Below are 26,935 nucleotides of genomic sequence, written 5' to 3'. Positions count from 1 at the left end.
ACCATTAATCGACCACCCATGAGTACTGCCAACACGTCTCACTTCCTCACTAAACCTGGCAGGTGGATGAGATAGACCATTATTATATTATCCAAGAGGAAAACTTCCCTGATTATGTGGGCTCACAGGAGGCTCAAGACGTAATCCTGCCAAACACAGAAAGACCACAGCGGCCCTCAACAAAGGAAATATCCTCGGGTAAAAACAAAATACATTTTAGATGGACGCTTTACATGATGATATTTTGTATCCCTAAGTCATGTGGGGCCACATTCATGACACAACAAAGAAAATGTATAATGTCACATCATGTGGTTCTTACCACAATACAATTTTAATTTTCATCATAGATTAATATTCTGACAAATTTTCACACTAATCATTTATTCATTTGGTCAATAAAATGTCCAAAAATAGTGAACAATGTGCATCACAGTTCAAGTTCATGTATATATCCAAGGTGGTGTCGTAAAATGGCTTGTTTCATAAATCCAGAACTCAAAGATAATCAGTTGAATATGATTTAAAGAGGGATACGTAGGAAATATCCACATTTGAGAGGCTGGGATAACATGCCAGAAAGGTTTTTCAAGCCACTGTTTAAAATGAGCCCCACATTATCGATTCAGGAAGCACATGATTTTGTTCTTGTTTTACGTTCCGCATTTCTAATCAGGGCTTGTGTTTCATGACACAGAAAGCTAAATGTGCCACACAAAACCATTTTTATCATCATCAGACTAAGAAAATGTGCATGTTTATAAAACTTTGAGACTCAGTTCAGAGATTCAATTGTTTGTATTTATCTCATAGTCAGCCATTTCTATTATCCAGTTGTTGAAAAAATAATAATCATCATTTAATTCGTTTGGCAAAGAAGTTAGTTCAGAAGTTAATCAAATAAATGTAGTGGTAAATGTAGTGTAATTTTTTGCCTTTAAAATGAAATTGCAAATGGCAAAAGAAGGGAAAACTCTATTAAGTATAAGTACCTCAAAAATGTACTACAGTACTTTGGCTAAATGTAGCATCCCATTACTGGTTAGGGAGAATGTCTGTGAAAATATTTTGGGGATCAAAGATACATCAGTGTACTTCATATATTATGACACTTTAATAGCTTTGTTCTTTACTTGTCACCTGTAAAGTTAGCCCTCAGAAGTGCTGAACTGTTTTGGTTGTGAGTGGCTTTATTTTGAAAATCTTGGCCGGACGTCCCGTGTTGTGTCTCGTTAACTTGACACCGGTGCGCTCGCCTTGTACGATGAAAAAAAGGCTCCCGAGTCCCACCGGACACCAGTGGATCGTCTTCGGACACAGGTAAGTAAAACTCACCTGGTTAAAGCTGAACACGACACGTGTTTTACTGCAGTGAACGTGTTGATACTTAGAGACGGACTGAAACCACTTTAAAGCCATAAAAGTTGATGGACGATTGTTCATGAACAGGTGACACTACAGGTTTGTGTGATTTCACAATTGTGGAGTCCAAGAGTTTTCATGATGCGTTAGTGAAGCGCCTCCTTTATAACAAAAAAACACTCTTTAGAAAAAGAAGATTAAAAATCTCGCCTAAAGTTTGCTGCAGATCTTTTTATTCTATTTGTTTACACTTGCTTTAGTTGTTGTTTTAGTTATCAACATGAATTAAATAGGCTCATGTATAAATGTGGATGTAGTGGAGTTATTACAGGTTGAGCATTTGTTTGTATTTGTTTGATCTGTTTCTAACTCTCGAAAAGAAGCTAAAATCTTTCAACCAGCTTCTGTCTGAGTGATTTTCATTGTTAGTCGGATGTTGTCAAACTAGTTCACCCACTTTGAATCCACCTACAGTAACTGAGCAGACTGCTCATTCATTCAAGGCCACAGATACCTAAGGTTTACAATGAGCGTCTGCTCGATGAGACCAAACATTGCTGTATGCTGTATACTGTCATATAACTTTAAAACCTTTGACAGGATATTCTCCGGAGACTGCAGCCTATTTTAGCCTCAGTGTTCACAGCCACTCTCCTCTCTTTCATCAGTGTGGAGCAGCAGCCAGGATGATCCCAGTGGGTGAATTCAGAAACCTCGGCACAGAGCAGAACTCAAAGTTTCGGGTCCTGAAACCGTGGTGGGATGTTTTCTCAGAGTACCTTTGCATTGCTATGCTTATGATTGGAGTCTTTGGGTGCACCTTGCAGGTGAGGCACCTACAAACCAGCTGCTTTGTGATCATGAGCTCTTAAAGCCTTAAATGTTAGCCCTTGAGTGGAAACATGACTATTACTAGCTTTATATAGCCTAATCTTTCTGATGAGGCAGAAACATTTGCATCATTTGTAGCTATTTTGGCGTATTTTGTTCCCTCGGTGTCTGATGGAACATGCCACAGCCACTCCTACAAAGTCTGACCTTCACGACAGGCAAAAACACGGTGTAACTGAACTAACTTGTCTCTCCTGACCCACTTTTTGCAGATTCAGATCACTAACTTGCTGCTTAATGTGTCTCTCAGCACCTGATTATCATTTCTGTGTCATGTTAAAATAGCACAGAGGGAAAGCAAAGGATTTGATATAAATCTGTGATAACAACCGAAAAGTTATGCTACTTATGTCCTTATTTAAGATGAGATAAAACTTTATTGCGCGAACACTGAAGACATTCACTTGTTACAGCAGCACAAGAGTCAGAAGCAGAGTGGCAAAACAAGACAACAACACAGAAACCATTAGAATAAAGATTGTGCACATGATATACACCTTTATTACTTACATATATGACCATGATGGATAATTGCACAGGGTTATTATATACACATGACACGTATTATTATATCAAAATATTAAAATGTAAATGGACAGATATGGGTTGCACAGGAAAGAAGAAGGAATTCCCCTTCAATAATGCACAGTATGAATCGTAATGAGATAAGCTGTATATGTATAGACGAATATATATTATATACTTTAGATATGTCATGACACGTATAAACTATATAAAGAGAACTGTACAATATTAATAATGTGGTATATGAATATGTATTTCCCTTAATTTCCCTTAATCAGGCATTTGGACAAACATATGTCATTATTATTGGCACTATTAAAAAATTACAAATGTACATATTTATGATATGAGGTTCCAAGGTGGAACCTTAGCAAGACAGACCTACTGACAAACAGCACAGAGGGAAATGTGAACTGGACCCTGCAGTACCATCCCTAACACTAACCACTAGTCCATCTACGGGTGCTACATGATGTACGGTGTGGGGACAATGCCTCATGCCATGAGGGGCTGTGTTTGGTCTGCGACAATGCTTAGGCTGATGCTGCGTATCAACATAATGTCTACAGGCGCAAGGTTTTCCAGCAGAACCTCACATTGCAACAAGATGTTGTAGCTAATTGGTGTCCATGGCACGCATTCATGGCACGATTATTCAGTCATTCTCTAACTTGTTCATTTTCCACAGCTCACCCAGGACAAGATTGCATGCCTGCCCAGCCACTTCACCAGCCCGACACCTGAGGCAATCGACTGCAGCCACATCCGGTCCTACAGGGAAAATGAAACGTCACAGCAGACACTGGTCAAGCCTGTGAACCCCATCATCCAGGAGGTGATCGGTCGCAAGAACAACCTGGACATCCACCAATATGTGTTTGTCAACCACTATTGCTACGAAAGGTTTGTCCACTGGTATGCAAAGTTCTTCCCATACCTCGTTGTGATCCACACAATGGTCTTCATGGTAGCAAGCAGCTTCTGGTTCAAGTTCCCAGGGACGTCTTCTAAAATTGAACTCTTTGTTACAATCCTTGGGAAGTGCTTTGATTCGCCCTGGACCACGAGGGCTCTGAGTGAGGTTTCGGAGGAAAGAGGAGAGGAGAAACTAGTTAGTTGGAGGAGGAACACCATGTCAAAAGACCCTGCAGATCGACAAGCAGATGAGGGCGAGACGACAGTGCTCCTTCGCTCCTCCTCTGTCAAGTCTAATCCAGAGAAGAAGATACCAGAGCCTCAATCAACCGCCTCCGTCTTGGATAAAAAGGAAGGCGAGCAGGCCAAAGCTTTGTTTGAAAAGGTGAAGAAGTTTAGAACTCACGTAGAGGAGGCGGACCTCTTGTATCTAATGTATGTGCTCCAAACATCGCTGAAAGTCTTCAAGTTCCTTTTAGTCATCATCTACAGTGCAGTTCTGGTACCGAACATTGAGATAGTTGTGCGCTGCTATGTTCCCCCTGAGCTGACCGGTTTTGACATCTATTGCTGCAACCACAACAAAGCCAATATTTTCTCCAAGCTCGCCTACTGTTACATCTGCTTTGTGGGAGTGTATGGACTTCTGTGCGTCTACACCCTCTACTGGCTGTTTCATAGGCCTCTGAAGGCGTACTCCTTCGAGCAGGTCAGACTGGAGACGGGTATCAACGACATACCAGATGTGAACAATGACTTTGCCTTCCTGTTGCACCTTGTAGATCGATACGATGCCCTTTACTCCAAAAGATTTGCTGTGTTTCTCTCTGAGGTCAGTGAGAGTCGTCTCCATCAGGTCAACCTCAACTATGAGTGGACCACCAAAAAGCTGCGCACCCGTCTTGCCAAGAACACCAGTAATCGCTTGGAGCTCCACCTCTTAATGTTGCCGGGGCTCCCTGACACAGTCTTTGAGATTCCTGAAGTGCAATCTCTCAAACTGGAACAGGTCAAAAATGTCACCATCCCGGCTAGTGTGGCAAAGCTTGAATCCCTTCAGGAGTTATCGCTGATCTACTGCCCAGCAAAGCTCCAGCTGCCAGCCCTGAACCACCTTAAGGCATATTTAAAAGTGCTGCATGTGTCTTTTGAAAGTTCAGAGGAGGTGCCCATGTGGATGTACACCCTACATGGCCTGGAGGAGTTACATCTGGATGGTCTTATAACCAACGACTTGTCTAAAAGCGTCACTCTGGAATCCCTCAGAGAGCTTCGAGCTCTGAGAGTCCTCACTCTCCACTCAAACCTCACTAAGATCCCGCCCAGTTTAGTGGACGTTGCACTGCAGCTTCAGCGGCTGAGCATCTGTAACGAAGGCGTCAAGCTCCAAGCTTTTAGCAGCCTGAAGAAGTTAACCAACATAGTCTCGCTGGAGTTGGTGGGCTGCGAGCTGGAGCGCATCCCGAGCGCCGTCTTCAGCCTGAACAATCTGCAGGAGCTGGACCTGAAGGAGAACAAACTCACCACTGTGGAGGAGATTCTGAGCTTACAGCACTGCCGCCGTTTAGTGACTCTCCGACTGTGGCACAACAAAATCACGTACATCCCTGATCACATCAGTAAGCTGCACTCCCTCGAGACGCTGGACGTCAGCTGGAACAAGCTACGAAAGCTTCCCTCTCGGATGTTTTATTGCACCAAACTCAGACATCTCGATGTCTCTCACAACCAGCTCACCTCTGTTCCTGCTGAGGTGGGCATCCTGCAGGGTCTCCAGTTCTTCTCTGCTGCATTCAACTCCTTAGAGACGCTGCCAGAGGAGCTGTTCTCCTGTAAGAGGCTAAAGACTTTAGCTCTCGGAAACAACTGCTTGCCTACTCTTAGCTCCAGAGTGGCCAACCTGACCCAGCTGGTCAGGCTGGAGATTAAAGGGAACCGTCTAGAGTCTCTACCGCTGGAGATATGGGACTGTCCCCTGCTGACTGTCAGTGGACTCATAGTAGAAGACAACCTGCTGGAACTGCTGCCATCAGATGTACGAAGCAGGCTGACTAACACCTGAGTTTGTAGAGCTGAGGGCTGTCATGGACTAATCTTTTGTAGGTGTAGCATGGCGGTCACTGGTGGCAGGGCTGCCGACGGGAGGGAACACCAAATCAGATGTCCCCTGCCCTCAGTCATCAGAGGGCCCGAAAAAGACCTTGAAATAATCTCTAACCATTAAAATAATCTGCTAGGGGGACTCTAGTGATCATCTTGCCCTGGGCAGGAACAGAGGTATCGCTGGCCCTGGTCGCTGGGCTGATTTGCATGGAAGAAATTTAGTATTAACAGACGATTCACCCATGCTGCTGGGTGGGAATATTTATATAAAAAGGGGCTAATAGAGAAACCACAACTGACAGCAAAAGGATGAACAAAGTCTAGAAACGTATTTATAACACGTTAAATGTTTGTTCAAATCAGTGAGAATGAGAGACGAATCCACTTGGACGTGTTTTGGACAATGTTTTTTATGTATTTTCTTAAATAATTTTTTAAATAAACATTTTCCAAAGTTTATAGTAGTCCTAGAAATACCTTAGTGCATTTTTTTTTTAAAAAAAGGATTGATTTTTATGTAGATGGTATCATTGGTGTCGACAACACTAAGTTAAAGATTTGAAGAAATATTGTCAAGTCAGGGTCCTATCACTGTTCCGCAGGTTGAAATAGTTGTAAACCTCTCAGTTTTGTTTACTGACTGTGGATTCTTCTGAGGAAGACAGAAGTCAAGGGATTTTCTAACCTCACTGTATCCGGTTAGACAGGTTTTGACATCATGAAGAAGTGTTTCCCACAGTGTGGTGGCTCATGTTGCTCCCTTTTCAGACACTAAACAAGTAGAGGGAGAGGAAACCTTTCAGCAGCAGAATAAAAGGTATTCATCTGTTTATGTAGTCAAAGCTGAAATCGTACAGGGGGTTATCAGCCAGATAGAAGTCAAAGCAGCCTGATATGCGGTGAGCATAACATGAAACAATGATTAATCATTTACAGAGAGAAGGAAGATACAACTATTGTTCATCAAAATGCATCCCGGATGAGTAATATATTGATTGTACTAATGTCTGTGTGTACATTCATACATTATTTCAGCACATCATGTGTGAAGTAATGACTACTCTGGAATTTAAATCTTGATTCTCCATTTAGTTTTTTTTTTCTCTGATCTCTTAAGCACATTTGAACTTTTACTGAACAATATGGGTGATACAGGAGGTGATTTACAGTCAACAGTGGTGAGTAAGTGGAATTTGAGCAGTAAGATGTGAAATTATCAACACATCCTCATGATAATATACATAAACGACTGAATATGGCGATTGCCAGCCACTCCGAAATCAAATATTTGAGCGTTTTTAAAACATCATAACCACTGAAACGAACCAGCAACTTGTCGAACACTCTCTGTTTGGTTAGGTTTAGGCACTCAAGCTGCTTGCTTAGATTTAGAAATGATTGTTATTTCCTTGAAGGGTAGCCTCACCAATTTTAGTGTTAACAGGTCTTGAGGAGCACTACCTCATATGTGAAAAAAGTAGTATAAAGCCTTTTGTGGCTCCAATGATTTCACTCTGTGTATACTCTGTATTGTGGGTAACATAGGCACCAGGTTTTAAAAGGAGGGAAAATGCGAGGAACAAAAAAATGCAATATTTCTGGTTTGATCAGTTGTTTTTTAAACCATAATGAGTCCAACAGGAAGGACTGCTTTTCAAAACCTGACGCCTAAATTACAACAATGCAAATTAACCACTGAGTTACATCACTGGAGGCAATTTATTAGATAAGCCGTTTCCTCTGGAGTCTACTACTTTTTTCACACAGGCACTAGTACTCCTTAAGACTGGTAAACTCAGTTTAATGGGTAAAATTGGTGGAGTTACCCTTTAAAAGGTTATCACAGTTACACATGATGAGTTTTAGCATGAAGGATACAGTAGGTGTGACCTGAATGCATTTTACTTTGAAATTCCTCTGCTCAGTGTTTTGTACATATACACCGCTCCTTTTTTTCTGCATTCTTTCTGTCTTCTGCCGCTCATGTTCATGTTCCCTCTGCGTCCCAGTGTGTCTCGTCTCAAACTCAGATGTGCAGGACAAACTTTTATGCCTCAGCCTGGATTTCAGAGCAGTCGTGTCCGGGCTTGCATGGCTACAAGTAAAGGACATACCTCAGTAATACCGGAGCATACAGTGAGCTGCCCATGCTGCCACACACATTAAATCACTGAAAGTGTGATACTTTTTCCATAATTTACTTATTTCTTTTCCCCTCTCAAGGTGGCAGTCAAGTGCGTCACCAGCATTAACCAGAAGAGATGTGATGGCATGATTGTGACTAAGACGCAGTTGGAAATAACAACATGTTTTGTCTCCTAAGAGCTTTGTTTTGAGTTGTTAGGGGCGATATCTTCAGGTTAAGGTAGTGTACTGACTTCAACTTGAAATGCTAGAGCTGCTGCCAGAGTATAGGGTGTGTCTTTAGGCCCAGTTGTGCTAATTCAGTAGGAAAATCAGACTGGGGAGCTTCTACCTGCCATGCGAGTTTCTGTTGTTGAAATCTGAAATGTCAGGATGCCGCTCCTTTTATTCCCCGCAGCCTGATGAACTGAATTGAAGTGTGACAGTTTGTAGGTTAATAGAGCATGTGTCTGTGCTAGGTTTGTTTATACTGACTCATCATTTGTGATTTCACCAGTTACTGGTATCAAAGTTCATAAACCATCAAACATTTTATATTATTTTACCACTGGGTGACTCACTTGGTTGATATTGCTCCTTATTTTAATCATTCTTGAAGAACTTAATGCAGCTTTAAGGATGGATTTTGATTCTTTTAAAGTCTCGATACGATGCTCACATTGTCATACATACACTGAATGTGTTATTGATCACTAGTCATTATTTTGTCTATAGCAGGCTGTGACCTGGGGCTACAGCAAGAAAAAACAGTCTGGGGGGGGGGACAAAAGGTTAATTTCTGACTTAAAACCATTTGATATGGCTGACTCAGACTGAAAAAAACAAACTTCAAAATGATTTTTTCCCATTTCTTACAGAGTAGTTCTATCAAGAATGTAGCACTTACCAGCCGGTATTGACAGAAGGAACAATTACGGTGATCAATAAATCTTTGAGTGTACATATGTAAGACAATAATGTTAATCCTTTTACATGTTGAGCCTGTCATCACTTATCTTGGTCATTTCAGTATTGATTAATTTTGGGTTGTAATACTGACCATGTTTGGTCTAGGCACACAAAAGAATAGTGAAAATGCTCATTTCAATGTCCTAGAGGCCAAACTGACGTCTCAAAACGTCTTGTTTTGTTCAACAAAAAGTCCAAACCCCAAATAAAATCCTTTCAATATAATGTATGACAAGAAAGCAGCAAAATCTCACATTTGATGACCATTAAACGCATCAAATAGTACTTGCTCTAAAATGCCAGCCATTTAAATATACCTGATTTTTTTCGTCAAGATCCAAACATCATTCCATTAGAAGTTAATGAAAATGTTAAAGTCTGTCAATGTTAAAGAAAGTGAAAAGAATTCCCTGCGCACCAAAAGTTAACAGTGTTTATTCTGGGCTGCGACACATCCTCCATTCACATTTTGTGTAATCCTGTTGACAAACAAAGAAACCAACAGACGGGGGTGAAAACATATATTAACCACCTTTGTAGGGGCAGCGACTTCCAGTGACTTATAAGATATCACAATAGTTGACAGTTGATTTATTGATGCAGCTCTAACAGAGAAGTTTAGGGCCATCCTTATGGAAGAGAGCTATAAGACCCTGATGATGCAATACGGCCAGTCTGAGTCCAGTTGGTGGCCTTTGTTGCATGTTTTCCCCTCACTCACTTCAATTCTCCTTCATCTATTATCCACTCAAGTAAAAAAAAAAAAACACAAAAAATACTAAAAAGAACTCACCACTCACATATGTACACTTAAGCACTTATTCTTTCACTGTAGCACAGGTTAAGACACCTGACTCATGGCTCTGCTGTCAGCGGTGTCGTCATCATGTATTCCCGCAAACATGTCTGCTTTTTGACTGGGAATTGAAGGCTGATAGTGGTTTTTCTTGTCGACCTTTGTCAAACCTGTCACTCTTACCTGTGTCCTTCCCAACCTGCAGAACAAAAGACCCACAGCAGTGTTTAGACAGCCCAATGAGTATTTGCTCATCCAGCAACACGCCCATATTTGTGCTTGAGCTCTACCTAGTGGCTGGAGGCAGGTCTGTCGGAGGCTGCCTCTTGCACTAACATGTTTACAGCTGTTGTGTGACTAAATTTAGCTGTTTTGGTGTGAAACTGTATTTAAATATAATTAGTGGTTGTGTGTCTATACCACACGAGATGAGGGAGTGGTAAAGACACTCAGTCCAGAATGTTGCTGTTTCGAAACCGTGCTGTGAAAATGCGGGTGTGGAAAGTAGGCGACTTTTTCTTTTTTTTTTCCTCTCAGTAACTACTGCTGAAGGACCCTTGAGTGAGGCATTTAAATTCAAGCTGCTCCAATAGTGTTGTTCAATATCCAAAAGCCAAATACTGTGGTTGGACTGCAGCTCTCAGCATGTCTCAGTCTATGTAAATCTGAAAAGGGAAGTTAAAAACAACACGCATCTGCTGACTGCAGGCCATTAAATCCAGCGGAGGAGGAAGCATTTGAGGCTCTTACAAATTTTACTTGAGAAAAGTGAAGGTGATTATTGGAAACATAAAGTAGCAAAGTATTTATAAATATTTGTTTTAACATTACTGATTTTTTTTTTAGAATTCAGTGTTTTAGTTTTTAGCTACTTAATGCTTTACAAGATGCTTTGATATGAGGATAGAACTGTGACTTTAGACTTTGGCTGTGAAAATGAAACCTAAATGTAAAAAGGAAACAACTTTGAAACACTTGAAGTGGAAAAAGTTGTACTGGCACTGAAGAAACACTGAAATTGAGAAAACACAACAAGATACAAACAAATGTACCTTTAAAAAAGGAAATAATGTTGATGTTTGTTTATATTTCCATGTGCCAACACAACCTGTTCCAATAGTGTTTCAATCACATTTTCTGTGTTCAATTCAGGTTTTACTTTTAATGGCACATTTTATTTTCGGTGCCTGCAAGTCACTGTTCTCACCCAGTTTTTTAATCTATAACAACAAAACAGTTCATAAGTGCTGCTACTCAAGTCACATTTCTGAGTTACTTGTACTTTACTTGAGTATTGACATTCTCTGCTGCTTTAAACTTCCTCTCCAGCACATTTTGAAGGCAAATATTGTCCTTTTTACTCCACTACATTTATGTGATAACTTGGTCACCAGTTACTTTGCAGACTGTATGCTGAATCAAGTAGCACATTTTTAAAATGATTTGTTTTATTGAAGGATGAAGATCACACATGCCAGAAAAATGCTGAATATCGGATCAGATAATTGGCCAGGCCGATAATTTGGCCCACACATAACACAGTTTATACACACATAAATATGCAGTATATATTATTTAATTTTAATCATACGTGTGATACGTACATTTAATATGAGATACCTTAAGATGTTTTCTCAAGTGCAATTCACAGGGGTGACTTTCATTATACCAAAGTAATATTTGAGCACAAAATCTTTACTTTTTTCTCAAGAATAATTTTTGGGTACTTTATACAACACTGCTGCTCATATATGGTTTGTGTATAAAGGCTTTATTAGTAAAGTAACCAGTAAATAAAGCTGACAGATAAATGTAATGGAGTAAAGTTCAATAGTTGTCTCTGAAATGGAAGCTGTAAATGGAAATACACAAGTCAAGCACAAGTTACTTTCCGCCACTGATTCATTGTCAGAGAAAGCTCAAGTTTTCTGTCAGATTAATTCAGAAAATTAAATTAAATGTTTTCCAGAAAAGATGTGCTAATATTGTGAGAAATGCACTAGTCATCACATGTAGACAATGCCGTGGTCTTTCTGTGACATCATGAGGCTCCACACACAGCCGCCCAGCAGCACAGTCCTTGAACTGTATCTCCTTTGTCGACGGCTGAAGTTGGCCCGTGACACACCAGCAAACAAAATACCCATTGTGCTGCGAGAGCCCTGAGCACAAACATCAGCAAACTGTGCCACCGTTACCTACTAAACAGGGCCCTCATTCTTAGCGAGCTGCAATCCAGCTATCTGTGCGACCTCTGAGAGGGTTTCCACATTCCAGTGTGGAGTTATTATAAATGCCCTTGATGACTCACCTTGAATCAGCCTGTTTTGTCTATCAAGGCAGAATTTACACAATGTTAGAAATGTGAAGGAAAATCATGTAAGTGCGGCTTCTCAAAGGCTTGGGCTGATATTGTACAAACCAAATTATCGTGGATTGATTCAATTCACACTTCAGGTGTGCTATAGTTTGCTTGTTTTCTAAAAGTACTTATAATATATAATACAGATTTTGAAACGTGACAAATTACAACAAAAACATGTTAGTCAGTGGTCATATTTGCCCTGACGTGCGAGCAGTGATTTTTCTTTTTTTTATTTGAATCAATTGTATAGGCCAGATGAGGTCAAACTTCCCAGTATTTCACAATAAAAGCTAAAACATTAAAGAAAACTCAGGAAAAATTCTCAAATAAAAGCCTGTTAATGTGGCAGAATGTTGTTTTATCATCTTGTGAAGTGTTAGTGATGGTTTGAATACCATTTTTAAAAGACTATATAACATCATTTTAAAACATTAAAATTCCTCATTTCAAGTGGAAAGAAAATCATACACTGCAAAATCTGACAGTGACTTTAAGAATTGAAGAAATTCATAACCTCAAAATTTCCAGATGTTACTTGGTCTCCTGATTCTTTTTTCAAGTAAAGTCAACTTTTAAAATTTACAGTGTATATAAAGCTCCGAAATCCCTGAAAAACCAGAGATGACCTAAAATTAGCATACTGTTGAAAAAGAAAAACTTTAAAACTTCAAGTTCAACACTTTATTTTGTGCTTTCTTCTTCAAATATTAAAGTGAATAATCTCACTTGTTTTAAAAGTATTTGTATAAATAACATTTCAACAAATCACAATAAATGTCACTATTTACAAAGTCACGGGAATATTCAGTCCTATTCCAACAATAAATAAGAGTAAATTCAAAGTCTAAGTACATCTAATTAAGAGAAACAAAACTATGTAAAGCAATCAGGGTGCACCATGTCAAGTTTTGTAAAAAACGAAAAACAACAAAAAAAGAAATGTTTTAAAACACATACAACTGTTACAATTACACAATGTAAATAATGCAATCATTACAAAAACACTGGGGAAACTATCTACAAATGTGCACTCCCAATCAATAGGGACAACAGATAGTATATAAGGTGCCTAAACTGCACTGTGCAAATTAACAAAACAAATAATCCTTTACACAGCAATGAATTCAAGTCACCAGGTTTGAAGCAAAGAAAAGTTAGGTCGGGGTCGCCCAGCGGGCATCCAGCACCCAGACATCTGACTAACTATGAATGTGAGCGAAAAGCAAGTCAATCATATCAGGCACACACGAAGCTCGGGCCACGTCTATGGCCGTCTGACCGCTGATGTTGGCGTGCTTCAGGTCGGACCGCGGTGCCAAGAACTCTACGACATCCCGGTGGCCTTCCCGGATGGCAATGTGGATAGGCAGGGCGCCGCTCTGGTCCGGGATGTTTACAGAGGCACCGTACTCCACCAGAACCTGCAGCGTGTCCAGGAAGCCTGTCCGTGCAGCGTCGTGCACAGGCGCTATCCCATGTTTGTCCTGCACGTTGGGGTCCGCTCCTTTTTCCAACAGCAAACTGGCAACCTTGGAGTTCCCCATCATCATCACCTGTAAGAGATATGAGAGGAAGAGGGGGAGAGAGAGAGAGAGAGAGAGAGAGAGAGAGGAAGAGGGGGAGAGAGAGAGAGAGAGCACAGTAAATTCAACACCGCTGTGTAAATGACCCTAGATGCTCTCAGAGGTTCTTTTTAACACTTTCATGTCAGAGATAACTCCAGAGATCACTAATTAATACTTAAATGTTAAATTGTATTCCCGAAAGTCACTTCAGAGAAAATCTGTAAAGCGGGACCTGGTCAATAAATTAAATATAGTAACTGTCTACAATGTTAATGAAACATACAAATCTGTTCCAAGGTATATAAAAGTGAGAGAAATGCAATTTAGTTTAGTACATTATCAGTACAACAGTATCTTTATGAGGGTTATGATGTTAAGTTTTTTGTTGAAGTCTGGGTGCTGAATCGTAGACAACTGGACTGAAACAAGTCCAGTTGCCCACAGCACTCAGATTTACCACGACCTGGACGACTGACAACCCTCATCAACATCTTTTAGTTGAAGTTGTTTTAGAGAGGTTGATTTAGTTTTCATCCGTCAACCGATAGAAAGTCAATCATTCTGCAAAACATTAGGATAACTCATTAAGTCCGTTTTCAGCCAAGAATTCCAAATATTCTCTGATCTCAGCTTCTCAAATATGAGGCTGGCTGTTTTGCCTTTGTAATTCTTTACAGTTAATGAAATGTCTTCATGTTTTGGGCTGGATTGAGGACGTCACTTTGACGTCTGGGAAATTGCGAGGGATATATAAGTAACAATTATGTTCATTATCTAGTTGTTTCCAAGATTTATCAATTCATTGTTTAGTCAATGAAATGTCAAAAGAAATTATAAAATATCTTCACAGTTTCACAAAGCCCAAAGTGATGTTTTTGAATGGCTCCTTTTGTCCAACCAGCAGTCCAAATCCCAAAGACCCTTCATTTACTGTCATAACTGACAAAGTGTGAAATAGAATTAGAATTAGAAACACCTCTTAGAATAACAATTCCACAGCAGTGATCATAAAGTAAAATCAGCAACTCATTCTCACATCATTTGAGCTGCCACGATTAATTGATTAATCAAGCAATCAATCTAGTGAATAAATTCCCAGCTATTTAGATGACTGATTAATCTGAGTCTCAATGCTCATTTCAGATTCTTAAAAGTGAACATGTTCTGTTTTTTTTCCTCCTCTGACAGTAAACCAGATGTCTTTGTGTTGTGTCTTTAGCTTTGAGAGATATTAATTGACATTTTTAACCATTTTCTTACATTTTACAGACAAAACAAACTAACAAAACTACTGGTTGGTTGCAGCCCTAAGCATTATATGTTGACCTTAAAGAAGATAACATAGCTGCTGGATTAGACTGGTATTAGTTGAAAATGTACCTAATAAACTGGCAACTGAGTGTATATCCTCCTCTTTATTATGTATTTCTAACAAGTAAACTCGTCAAATATTCTCCATTTTGCTTGGATCTGGGTTCTACTTGATTCCATCAGCAGCCTTAAAACACGGTGCTATAGCATATTCATAACAGCTCAGGACAGCCCTACACACCGTTATGTCAGGACGAGAGGAGATACGTTAATATTATATCTGTTAATATTAATAATGTGTCAGTGTTTCTGTGAGTTGGTCCTCACCTGTAACGCCGTTCTATTGAACTCATTGAGAGTATCAGGATGCACCCTGCATTCCTCCAGGATCCTCTGCACCTCGCTCGTCTTCCCTTTGGCTGCCGCCGCCGTCAAAGCTTTACCGGCATCCATCTGACTAAGGACCATTATATTCTCTCTTTCAGCCTGTCTAGTGGGAGATGTACAGCAGCAGTCAGACCCAAACTCAACCACGGGATCCTCGTTATGACACCAACGGTACAATGAAGAGTAAAGCGGCGAAAACGAGATTAACTACGACTAACGTTACAGCTAGCTACTAACAGCATCCGGCTAACGCCGTTTAGCTAGTTCCCCGTTGACGCCATGTTATTATATGACTGCTACCGCAATGTTAGATCTGGCCCGTTTAAGAAACCACTCGTTTAAACAACAGAGCTGCGCGAACACGGTTGTTGTGTCGAGAGCCAGACAGCTCACGTCAACTGAATCTCACAAACAATTAGCATCCCGGCTAACCGCTAACATTGAAAAGAGAACAAACCGTAGAGCTTTCAGGCATCACCTGGTTCGTTTCCTTGAGATCCACAACGCCGACACGATTTTTCTGTCCCGCTGTTTCTGAAGACCAGTAATTTTTAAATAAAATCCGAACAAGGAGGGTTTATAAACATTAGAAAATACATTTGCGCGCTGAGATCTACACAGCGGTGTCTCCAGACTACAATTTACAAACATTGGCGAGAACACACGCTGACCAATCACAGCTCGCTCGGAGGGTGTTGCTCTTCCATATATGGTAAAAGAGGCCGGGCTACAACTCTGTTACTACACTATCACTGTGGTAACAGCGACAGTCAACCAATCAGAGCCCGCGGTGCAGAAAGCGGGCGATTCGTATACGTTGATGTCTTCAAAGGCAGTTCATTCACATTTCTGACCTTTGCTTGTATTTCTCCATAGACAAGTGTGGAAAAAAGGCGGGTGTATGGTTTTAATTTAAGGCGGAATTTACCCACTGTGATTTCACAATGCACTACTACTATATGAGGACAAATATGCCCCTACATGGTGTTGCGAACTCATGGGAAAAACAGAGGGGCAGAAGGAGGATGCAAAGGTTTAATATTGACAGACTGTTTGAGGGAATAAAATCATCACACGTTTAAATAATTAGCAGTGGTCCCACAGTAGAAACATTAAAATCAAGCTGCACACAGATTTCATAAAACAAGATCACTGACAGGTGAAATTCAAAGACATTCTTTCAGTCGAGTTAAGGTGATTATTGATGTTCCTGTGAAGGTGCTGGAAGTGAAGAATATACAGTAATCCCTCAGGCTTTACACATTGGTCCTCAGCTGGTAATCTAAGTGTAAAGAAAACACATGTAAGGAGAAAACATTAGTAAAGTTCAAGTCTAACTTGATTCAATTACTACATTTTATGTGCATACTACCACTTGCTTAAATAGAACAATATGTTCCAAAAACAGTAAGTCACATTATATTGAAGACTGTATGGCTGTAGCTACACCTGAAAGGTGTTTGTATTTTACATTGATGGTATTTTACAGGCCAATACTATTATTTACTTTACATCATATCATACATTACGCACTATGTAGTTGGGATAAACTAAATAAACAATCTGTCCTCAAAAGACAACAGAATTTCCTACTGTTTTACTGTGTTTGTATTTGCAGGACACTTCTAAGTGGCCACCTTTCTCGGTTAAAACAATGTCTCATGGATCTTATTCTTCTCGAGGATTTGTTTATATATAAATATAACAAAGAACTATTTCTGAGTTTGTATTATTGCCTCACTATTACTTAAAGTTAATGTTCGGTAAATACATGTTTATTTGCAAGGCAGAGACATGTTGGGAAAGTAAATGTAGAGAAAATAAAACTGGATAGTTATGGGAATTAATAAATGTTTTTTAAAATCCAAATAATATCAGGATTGACATATAAATACAATGGCTTTTTGTCAAATTTGGTACACTGGGAAATGGTGGACCTGGACCTGAGACCTCATGATTTCTAAAGCTGTGGATGCAGCCTTGAGTGTGCAGGAGTATGCAGGAATTGCTTAATGTACCTCCACTCTGTGTAATGTACCGCACCCAGGGTAGAGCCTGGTAGCCACTTTTTTCAATGATCTTCATATATCGCACCTGGTAAGAGAAAGAGAGTGAGTGTGACAGGGCAAGACAACATGTTGAGGCAAGTAACATTACTGTGCATCATTGCCAATTAAAAATAAATCTGGTTTATGAGTCTGAGCACACAATCTGCAGGACCTGACCTGACTATCCACGAGCTGTTAACGCCCTATGTGATCTTGTCAGGGGATGTTTAGAGTTTTAAAACGGATCCATATTGATTTAAAGAAGATATCACATGCTCTGACAGGCCTCAGATCGACTAGCCTTATAAACACACCTGTATTCCTGAGACAGTGAAGTAAGGGATTTCAAATTTGACAGTAATGGGAGGTTTTCCCTCAAGCTCATCGTTCTCAACGCTGGGCAGACCGAAATGAGCTCTCATGAGAAACTCTTTTCCTCCCTGGGTGGATAAATGCACATAGACACACAGATTAAACATAGAAAGGCAGAGAGATGAGAGAGTGAAATATATTTCTGTATTTGATCAGAATATAATGCATTAAGACAGTAATATCATTTAAAGTCGATGTAACTGTATATTTCTTACAGGGAATGACTTGATGGTCCACACCACCATGTTCTTCTCAGGCACATATTTGGCGCTGCCTGTGCTGGTTTTGAACTTGGGTGAGTCGGCATCGCTGGGCACAGGGACCCTCACCTCCACATTATTTGCCACAGACTGTTTTTTAAATTGCCCCTTTGCCTGAAAATGCAACACAAAATCATAGTAGATCTTGTGAGCGCCTTTTTTCTTGCAGTCTCACAAATGGTTGGTGAAGTTTCAAGCTATCAAAATGAAAAACAACTGGAGACACAGCGAGTACGAGACAAACAGTTAGGTGAATTCTTGATCTGATTTTTACTTGAAGTTTTTGGCAGTTTTCCAAAGTTCACATCACCAGTGACATTAAATAATCATGAAAAGCTTGTAATTTAGTTGGGTCATAAGTCAAAATACAGTTGTTCGGTACCTTAACCATGATTTCCACTCGACTGTGAGAGAATTTCTCTATGATTGATTCAATCCATATCAGAGGCTTCACCTGTAACAGATGAAGGAAAGGTTTTATTATAAAACAAGTTTTACATTCAAAATATACACATGATCCATCAGTATCCATGTTCATTTAGTCTTGTGTTTACATGTACTGATGTGTGTCGGCTAGAATGCTAATGGCAGTGGCTGGAAAAGCTGTCTCATGTACATATTTGAGGAATATTTGCACTAATAGTCTAATGTTTTCTTCATATATACATTTGCACTATGAACAAATCATGCATACGAAATAAAGCAGTGTATTGTGTCAAAATTGTTTCATTTAATTCAAGTTTTTCATAGATCTTTAGACTGTATCAAATCTCTCCTCTAGGGATTAACAAAGCCATCCATCCTCCATCCATCCATTCAATATTTTCATGAAGGATACAAAGAAGTTTCTCAAATGTGTACGTGAGTGCTCTGTTACATTCCACCACTGAACACCAGCAGCATGTGAGTCATTAATATGTTACATGGTGTATAGAGGACTTGGCGTGAATACAGTGTGGTGCTGTATTGGACTAACATGCGTGTTGATGCGGTAGGACATGAGCTCGGACTCCCCGTCAGGAGGAATGAAGGAGATCGTTCGATCGCTCTCAAAGCGTGAGAGACGGACACACTGGTGGAACTTCACATCCTCCATCGTCACCGTCTTCCCTTTATCACCTGAACACAGCACAATACAAACAGTGGCATTCATTTAAATGTGAATGACAGGTAAGCCACATGTGACTGATGGATGTAGGCTGATGCTGCACGCGTACGTCCGGTGAGAGCGAAGAGCACCCGGTCGTTGAGGCCCAGCCGCAGTTCGGGCATCCCAGAGAGCATGGTTTTCAGCTTGATGCTGCCCACGATGTCACTGCTCATCACACTGCCATTAGCATTCACCTGAACACACGATACACAGGGGTGGATAAATATGGATAAACTATTTAACTGAATTAATCAAACTGATTTAATTAATCCAGTGGATTAAATCAAACAGTAAGAAAATCCATGCAATACTTGTAATGTTCCTGTGATTAACAAAAGAAGTGGCTTCAGGTGATGCAACTGCAGATACCCGACAGACTTGAGATGGCTTTCAAAAGCTCTCAGTGAGTCTCACAATGAGTGATTCCTTCTCACCAGTACGTTGATGGACTCGATGACATCGATAAAGACCTCGTTCTTCTTGTATTTGATCCCCTCTGACCTCCAGGAGACAGCGTTGGTGACGGTGGTCGGCACTTTGGACTTTGCCACCTCGAGCTTGGCTCCTTCCTGAGTGATGTATCTGCAAAGCGAAGAGACGGGCTGCTGTGATTCAACACCACTCTCAGCATACATGATATTGTGTGTGTGTGTATGTGTGTGTGCGTGTGTGTGGGAAGTCTTACTCCTGGAGGATCTTGCTGTCGGTAGTCTGTGGGAAGCCAAAGTCCATCAGCTCATCCAGCAGCTCGTAGACGACCACAAAATTGTCCTGAATGCTCTCCTCCTCCAGCTCTTTGAAGTACTCGGTGAACACCTGCGTATCACACAGAGCAGACATCAGACTGATCTGTGGTCATGGCCCTGAGTGAAACATCACTATAAATACAAGTTTCCCCTCGGAAAAATGTAAAGAGCAAATGTTTACAACAATTTACATGCAAGTGTGTGTCTCACCTCGACTAGTTTGTATAGGAATGAGTAGACGAGGGAGGCGTTGGAGTTCTTGTTTGTAGTGGCCACCACTGTGCAGAGGTCAAGGAGTGTTTTGCACATTTTGTTACAATTAAGATGATTGCTGTTGCTCACTTCGCTGCATTCAAATCTTTGGTGTGTTATTCAATATTCTGCGACTTTAATAAAGAGATTCGGTTGAGTGTGAACGTGCACTTGAGGGCTTTTCTGAGTTTTCCCCTTTCAACGTATCATTGCAAAGTAAATGTTGATTGCACAATGCAGTGTGGTGAAACGCTCAACGTTTAGATTGGTTCCCTATAAACCTCGCTTTCACTTTTCTTTCTTTTTTTTTAAGCCACTTTGCATGAAATTTCCTGGGAACAGGAAGGTTAACTGGCGATACAGTCAGGCGACAGCCCGGCACCATTCCTGTTTCCAGTATAAACTAAATGACTGAATGAATTCACATTTACTTCTGTGTTGTTGATAGTTGCCACTCAACGAAAAATGCAAATGATGCAGTTGCTTTTACGACAGTGGCACCAATAAAAGTACGACGTGAGAAGACAGAAGTCGTCTGTTTCCACTTGAAGTAAAAGTACTATTACCACACTGTGGAAAACAATCTATTTGCAACATGTAGTCAAAGTCTCAAAAGTAAAAGAACTTGTTCTTGAATAAAATGGTCTCTTTTGGTTTTTACCATTACATCTGATGTTTTTGGATTAATATTACTGCTGTATTAATGGGTATGTAATTACCGCTGATGAGATCTATAAGACAACATGACGTCTTTTTCACTGGACAGAAAGGGTGTAAAAAATTATAATCTGTTTAATTAGAAACTAAAGCGGTTAAACAAATGTAGTAGAGCAAAAAGTACAATGTTGTGCTTCTCAGATCTTGAAGAGTATAATGTTTGGAAAATAATGGAAATTCTCAATTAGAGTACCTTGAATTTGTACTCTAGTAAAAGCAGTAAATTACATTCTACCATGGCTCATGTCGCAGCTCAAAGTGGACGGAGAATATTCCCGCACTCCAGAACTAAAAGATACGGTACAGGTTGCTGTGTTTGATCCACATGAAGTGAACGCTGCCGTGTGACAGCACAGGACAGAGGAGGCCCTCCTCTTCATGTTGCATGAGCAAAGGCATGAAGTGGTCGATCTCCGCCATGTCCACATCGCCTTTGTAGTTCCGACAGATCAACACCTGAGGAGAGAGAATAACACCACAGGGCTGTCACACAGCTGCATGTTTGATTAAAGACGTGACAGCGCAGAAATGTTTTTGCTCATTTGTAGAGCGCCAGTGCGACGTGTTAATAAAGTGGATGAAAACTGGAGAATAGACCTGGAGATCTAAAAGGAACAGCTGTCATTAACAAAGAAAACGATTCAACATAACTTTATTAACCATTCTTCTGAATCACAATATATGTGACAATGGATTTCAATATTGATAACTTAACTATTGTAACTAACAGTAACATTTTAGCTCTAGATTCTCCTTTGCTGCTTTTATTCACTAATGTAATATTATTTTTTTCAAAATTAGTAAGGGATATTAGGATATTTTAGTGTTTCACTTAATTGTTTATTTGGTGATATAAAATAAATTTCATTTTTTCAATTTTTTGAATATCTTTGGTCCCTTAATTTTAATTGCATATGCAAGCACATGCATACACATATCTCAATACCCCTAACTAATTTTGAGTAGTGTATTAAAAGTAACTGTTAGGTCTGCACGATTAATCGAGATACTATCCAAAACACACTGTGACACAGTGTTCAGACTGCGAGGGGCTGCAGTTTATTGGTAAGCAGCTGAATGTGTGACAAAACAGCGTTATAAATGGGTGAGGTGCTGCAGAAAGTCAACAAATCATTTTCTCTTGGCATTAGAAAATGTTTGTTTACAGACCCCGGTGATTGTCACCTCATCACAATTTTCAATAATTTTGTTACAGTGAAGTTGAAAATTGTGATGCAAAAATGATGATTCAAAAATAATCACAATATATATTTTTAACTTTATGATAATAATGATTATAATAAAATGTATTTATATAGAACTTTTAAAAAACAGAGTTTTGACAATCAAACAACAGCAGGAAACTCAGGAAGACATTTCTACAGAATAAACACTCAACAGTCGACCAAACACAGGGAAGTGTAGTCTAAGGTGAAGTAAAAACAAGAAGGCAGACAAGGAAATGTGAAAACACAAAACATCAATATGAGTCATCACGAGTACAAGGAATAAAAACAAAATGACAGAAAAGTAAGAAGGAGAGAGAGAAGGAAACATGAACAATTGCAGGTGGGGCAACAAGGATGAACTCCATTCAGTCACCTCAGCATTTACTCTCCTCTTCCTAGAGAAGAATAATGCTCCAATTTAGAAAGAAATCAGACTAACTGATCATGAAAATAATCATCATTTGCGTCCTGGAATAAAATCGACATGAAGTCTACAGAAGGGGCCACAACTTTCAGTCATCCATTCATGTTTCCCAGTGTGACTGAGTAAAAGTGTGTCCTACAGACCCTCACATGCTGCCATACATAATTTAGTGGAGATCCCCTGTAAACCCAGTCGACATTAAGAACAATGACCTGCTGTGGCGCAAAGGGAAGATAAGATGTCTTCAGACAGTACGGATGCAAAACAGGTCGAACCTGCTCCGGGGACTTTGAGGCTTCAGCGAGTCAGAGGAGCAGCACTGTGCCTGGACCCAGTTTAATGTCACGTGTGGCTGGATCAGTAACACACCCTCTGATCACACACACACACACACACACACACACACACACACAAAACACTTCCATTTCTCAGTAATAATCACTTGTGTGTCAGGTTACACAGAGAGAGAGAGATACAGAGAGAGAGAGAGGTGTATGTGGACAGTGACAACACAAAGATGGTCACATACATGGCATGTCTGAGGGCCACAGGTGCTGCATCACAATTGGTCCCCTCAGTGGAGCTATTTGAGTCTGCAGCCTACGAACAGTGAAATCCGGAAGTGAAGTAGAGAAGGGCAGATGAATGAGTGTGTCGCAAGCTCTTTTATTAATCTTTAACGACGCCATTAATGATTAACAGTTGGAGAACCAGAGAAAACAAGACTTAAACAGACAAAAGAAGGAGAACGTGTTGGTTTTTAGGTGTTGTGTCAAATGAGAGAGGATCGACAGTGAGCTCCGGCTTGACTCCTTACCTTCCCTTTCAGGTCCAGCACAAATACAGCGGAGGCAGACATCGTGTTTGTGGCCGCAGCAGCGTCTACATGCGAGTCAACACACACACATACACACACACGCACAAAGTTTGAAGTCCGACCCGAGTCTTCACCGGCTTCACTCTCGTTTCATCTCATCCACACAGCAGACATTCATCAGCCCGGGGTGATCGTGGACTCCAACCGTGTGGTTTTTTTTTTTTTTTTTCCTGAAGGTGCCGTGACGTCATCGCATGCAGGTGAAACATTCACCAGCTCACCTGAGCAGAGGAGGAGGAGGAGGAGGGTGTGCCGCTCTGTGTGTCCGCTAGAGGGCGCTGCAGACACGCGAATCATAGCAGGGACCGAGAGCGAGGACGTGCGCTTTATTTTAAATGTTCCAAATTGTTATTGAATATTGAATAACTGAGTAATAGTGCATAAAGTTTTTGATTAAATCATTTCTGTATTTTATTTTGTTTTGTTTTTAGAGTTGCGTATTTTGCATTATGATGTTTTATTTTAACTTATCTGAATATTATTTAATTTTATTTATTGTTTTTTTAAAAAAAAAGGTGCTCAGTGAAATAAGATTCTATTGTATTATACATTAAGTCTGTGTTATTTTAAAACGGTCTAGAAACAATTTCTCACCTATTGTTTGACTAAAATATCTTCTTGACAAAAACTAGAAAAGAAAAGTTCTGGATACACCTGTTGAGTGACTTTTGTGACTCAAACTCTACTTATTTGACTTTAACATAGTGTTTGTTACCATGATAATCTGAATGATGGCCCTCATTAATCGAAACTGTTAATTCATAAATAGACATTTTCTGAATCTAACGTTTTTACTTCTCTTTTAAAAGTAGATTTGCTGTTTAAATCTCTAATAAACACAAAGGTTTATTACATTTCTGAGCTATTGTCTGATTTGTGTTTTTGTTTATGGCTGTTTTTTCTTTTGTGTATCTACTTGTAAAATCTAATAGTAGTATATACTGTATTATCACTTTGTACATGTATTTAGCTTATATTTGTTATGTATGTGCTGACATTGTTTCTGCCCGAATTCTTTGTAAATTGTTCTCGTTCTCGATAGAAAGCATGATAACTTTGACATTTACTCCCCTTTTTTTAAATTCCTTTTTTTTATGTCTTTTTGACCACAGCAGGAGTAACAATTAAGGACAGTTAATTAAGAACAACTCATTTTGTCAAGTTGCAGATCATCAAAAGAGTGACATGAGTCCAAGTTACACATCTCTGCAGATTAGGCATTCATTTACTACCTGACATTGTAGCCTAGTATAGCTCACTTTTTCCTGCATTTTTTTAAACAGGCAATTAGACTTGATATATGTTTATTGTGCACATTTCTGTCAAAGAACTTGTAAAGTCAGTTTATCCCTCACAGTTATAAACATCCATGAGACACAACAATAATGTATTGGCCTTAACTTCAGGCATCATGGCCTCTGTACCTGAAGGATCATTTTAGCTGTTTTGAGGACATTTTGCTACACTGCAAATTAAATTTTTCTGCAGAAGCACATCTCCTTATCCACAATGAATCTACAATGTAACTTCATATATTTAAAAAAAAAATGACATTTGTGGGAAGTTGAACTAAAGACAGTTATGGCAGAACATTGACAGAGCCCAGAACAAAAACATTAATTCACCACCACTGGAGAAAAGGCTCAGTCCCCAACAGTGGGAGCCTCTGGCTTGAGTGCATCACTCATTGCAGGCAGTAACGGTGGGCGGGAAATTGTCACACCACCAGAAACCCCACTTGTTGCTGTGCTGAGATGAGACGATCCAAACTGATATCAATATTGTTTTACTTACCTCTTTAATGTTAGTCTCTTGATAGACCTGGATCAAATATTGATTTGTTTCTTTTCATACATATTCTACACAATGTAGACATTTTTCTTTATTTGTTGAATGCAAAGAAAAGTTAAATCAATACTTTGGAAAAAAAAAAAATTCCAACCATGTTAGCCACAAACAGTAGAGGTGCAAAAACTGGCTATGCTTCTGGTCTACTTATATCTGAGTTTGTGCGTTTGGGTATGTGTGTGACCTGCAGCCTCTGGCCTCAGGGTTCAGGAAAACTTATACCGATCACATGCCTGTCGAGCTTCTTAAGCCATAAAGCTCGCTATCTAAGATCTCTGCGTTTTACCAGCCCCCTCCCTTTTTTGGGCCTCTCTGTGTGGTTTTAGGCCACAGATCTCAGCCTCCATCCATATTCTGTCTTTCTCTTTCCCCTTATCAGCCATGTGTAGGAAGGCAGCGACTGAGAAAAACACACTGCCATAAAATAGGCGTGTGAGTTTGAAGGCCAAACGGAGATCAGTCTTTTTCCAGGATCCACTCCTTTCGTCCATAAAGGTTTCGGTCCCCTTATCTGGACTCTGTTTATCTAATGAGACGTATCTGAGCTATAAATGAGATAACCACACCTTAAACATGTTGTCTTCACACAGGATATGAGCTATTCTAAGACTTTCATAAAGACCAATAGCTTCTTGTTTAAAACAGACTGAGACATTTGACCCAGTTTGTCAGCGTTTTGTCTTTTTCCAGTCAAGGTTCCCGTCTATAAATATTTGGGTTTTAAATGTCGACCTCACAGCCCAAATCAGTCTGAAGCTACAGGAAGAGCATTTTTCCCTTAATGTAAACATCATTGTTATTCCCTTCAGCTTCGACTTCATGGAGCGTGTGTTTGACTCCAGCCTCTCTGGTTCATGTGATGTGGATTATACAGGATCCCGCTATAGTGGCTGGGGCCCAACAAAAACATATGGAAATACTTCGCAGTCAGGTCAAGATGAAGAAACGTGACTTTTCCATACTGCTGCAGCTCCAGACAAACTGCACTGTATGTGACCTACTAATGTCAGACAGAGGTTTCTCCTACTATTTTCTTTCTTTAAACATATGAATATGTTATTTTTTTAACATGCATCCCAGTAGAAGTTGAATTCATGTTAGTACAAGTCATTAGTGTTAACCAAGGATTGGTTTACAATAGAATTAAAATGCAATCACAGCTAGTTATGAAGGCAAAAGAGATGAAATGATTAAAGTTGACAGAAAACTATTGTTTTGTTTTTTTTTAAATATATAATCACCTCATTGTTTCAGTTATTTTCAAGGCAAAAATAAATTCAGTGGTGGAGATGATTTGCTGCTTTTCTTTGCCAAACATCATCATCTTTGGGCTCTGGATTCTATTTTGGGGGTCTTAACAATTAAACTAGTACGGCACTTCTGGATCCAGATGCAAATCCAACTGTACAAAGTCAAAGATACCTAAAATATTCCAGTTTTTTTTTTTTCATCAAGATTTCATCAGAAATGTTCAAAAAAACTCTTGTATATTTTGCAAGAAAGTGAGAAAATAAAATCCCTTTATCAGGGTCCACTCCAAAAGTTAAAGATATCTGTTCTGGTCCAAAATTGATCCTTCATCCAAGATTCAGTAGTTTTTGCCGAATCCTGACGACAGACAGAATGGACAAAGGTGGACAAAGGTGAAAACATAACTTACTTAGCGGAGGTAATGGAATAATAGGTTGTTAGAGCCCAA

At 39.7% G+C, this 26,935-nt stretch overlaps 3 protein-coding genes across 7 annotated transcripts; 1 reads left to right on the top strand and 2 right to left on the bottom strand.

Annotated features, from left to right (window-relative positions):
* Nucleotides 1–1,244: 1,244 nt before the first annotated feature.
* Nucleotides 1,245–6,887, top strand: si:zfos-323e3.4 (volume-regulated anion channel subunit LRRC8C). 2 transcript variants are annotated; one of them, XM_037116308.1, is made up of 3 exons: nucleotides 1,245–1,320; nucleotides 2,031–2,189; nucleotides 3,467–6,887. In XM_037116308.1, exons 2-3 carry the CDS (start codon nucleotides 2,049–2,051, stop codon nucleotides 5,753–5,755), a joined length of 2,430 nt encoding a protein of 809 aa, XP_036972203.1. In that variant the 5' UTR covers nucleotides 1,245–1,320; nucleotides 2,031–2,048; the 3' UTR covers nucleotides 5,756–6,887. The 2 variants fall into 2 exon arrangements, with proteins under 2 accessions (XP_036972203.1, XP_036972211.1); XM_037116316.1 differs by having other exon boundaries at nucleotides 1,274–1,320; nucleotides 2,031–2,119.
* Nucleotides 6,888–12,716: 5,829 nt separating this feature from the next.
* cdkn2d (cyclin-dependent kinase inhibitor 2D (p19, inhibits CDK4)) lies at nucleotides 12,717–15,985 on the bottom strand. Of its 4 annotated transcripts, none has more exons than XM_037108821.1 (3): nucleotides 15,771–15,985; nucleotides 15,254–15,416; nucleotides 12,717–13,603 (listed from the first exon to the last, which is right to left on the bottom strand). In XM_037108821.1, the coding sequence occupies exons 2-3, from the start codon at nucleotides 15,392–15,394 to the stop codon at nucleotides 13,250–13,252; spliced, it is 495 nt and encodes a 164-aa protein (XP_036964716.1). In that variant the 5' UTR covers nucleotides 15,395–15,416; nucleotides 15,771–15,985; the 3' UTR covers nucleotides 12,717–13,249. The 4 variants fall into 4 exon arrangements, with proteins under 4 accessions (XP_036964716.1, XP_036964697.1, XP_036964706.1 ...); XM_037108802.1 differs by having other exon boundaries at nucleotides 15,254–15,412; XM_037108811.1 differs by having other exon boundaries at nucleotides 15,254–15,412; nucleotides 15,792–15,984.
* A 349-nt stretch (nucleotides 15,986–16,334) lies between these two features.
* On the bottom strand, nucleotides 16,335–23,560 carry ap1m2 (adaptor related protein complex 1 subunit mu 2). Its single transcript, XM_037108780.1, has 12 exons — nucleotides 23,329–23,560; nucleotides 21,158–21,314; nucleotides 20,100–20,167; nucleotides 19,829–19,959; nucleotides 19,578–19,725; nucleotides 19,211–19,337; nucleotides 18,970–19,112; nucleotides 18,376–18,447; nucleotides 17,949–18,107; nucleotides 17,676–17,801; nucleotides 17,332–17,407; nucleotides 16,335–16,595 (listed from the first exon to the last, which is right to left on the bottom strand). The coding sequence occupies exons 1-12, from the start codon at nucleotides 23,368–23,370 to the stop codon at nucleotides 16,570–16,572; spliced, it is 1,275 nt and encodes a 424-aa protein (XP_036964675.1). The 5' UTR covers nucleotides 23,371–23,560; the 3' UTR covers nucleotides 16,335–16,569.
* Nucleotides 23,561–26,935: the final 3,375 nt, after the last annotated feature.

Source organism: Acanthopagrus latus, chromosome 1 (assembly GCF_904848185.1).
Source record: "Acanthopagrus latus isolate v.2019 chromosome 1, fAcaLat1.1, whole genome shotgun sequence".
Taxonomy (NCBI): domain Eukaryota; kingdom Metazoa; phylum Chordata; class Actinopteri; order Spariformes; family Sparidae; genus Acanthopagrus; species Acanthopagrus latus.
This window is presented reverse-complemented; position numbering and strand designations above follow the sequence as displayed.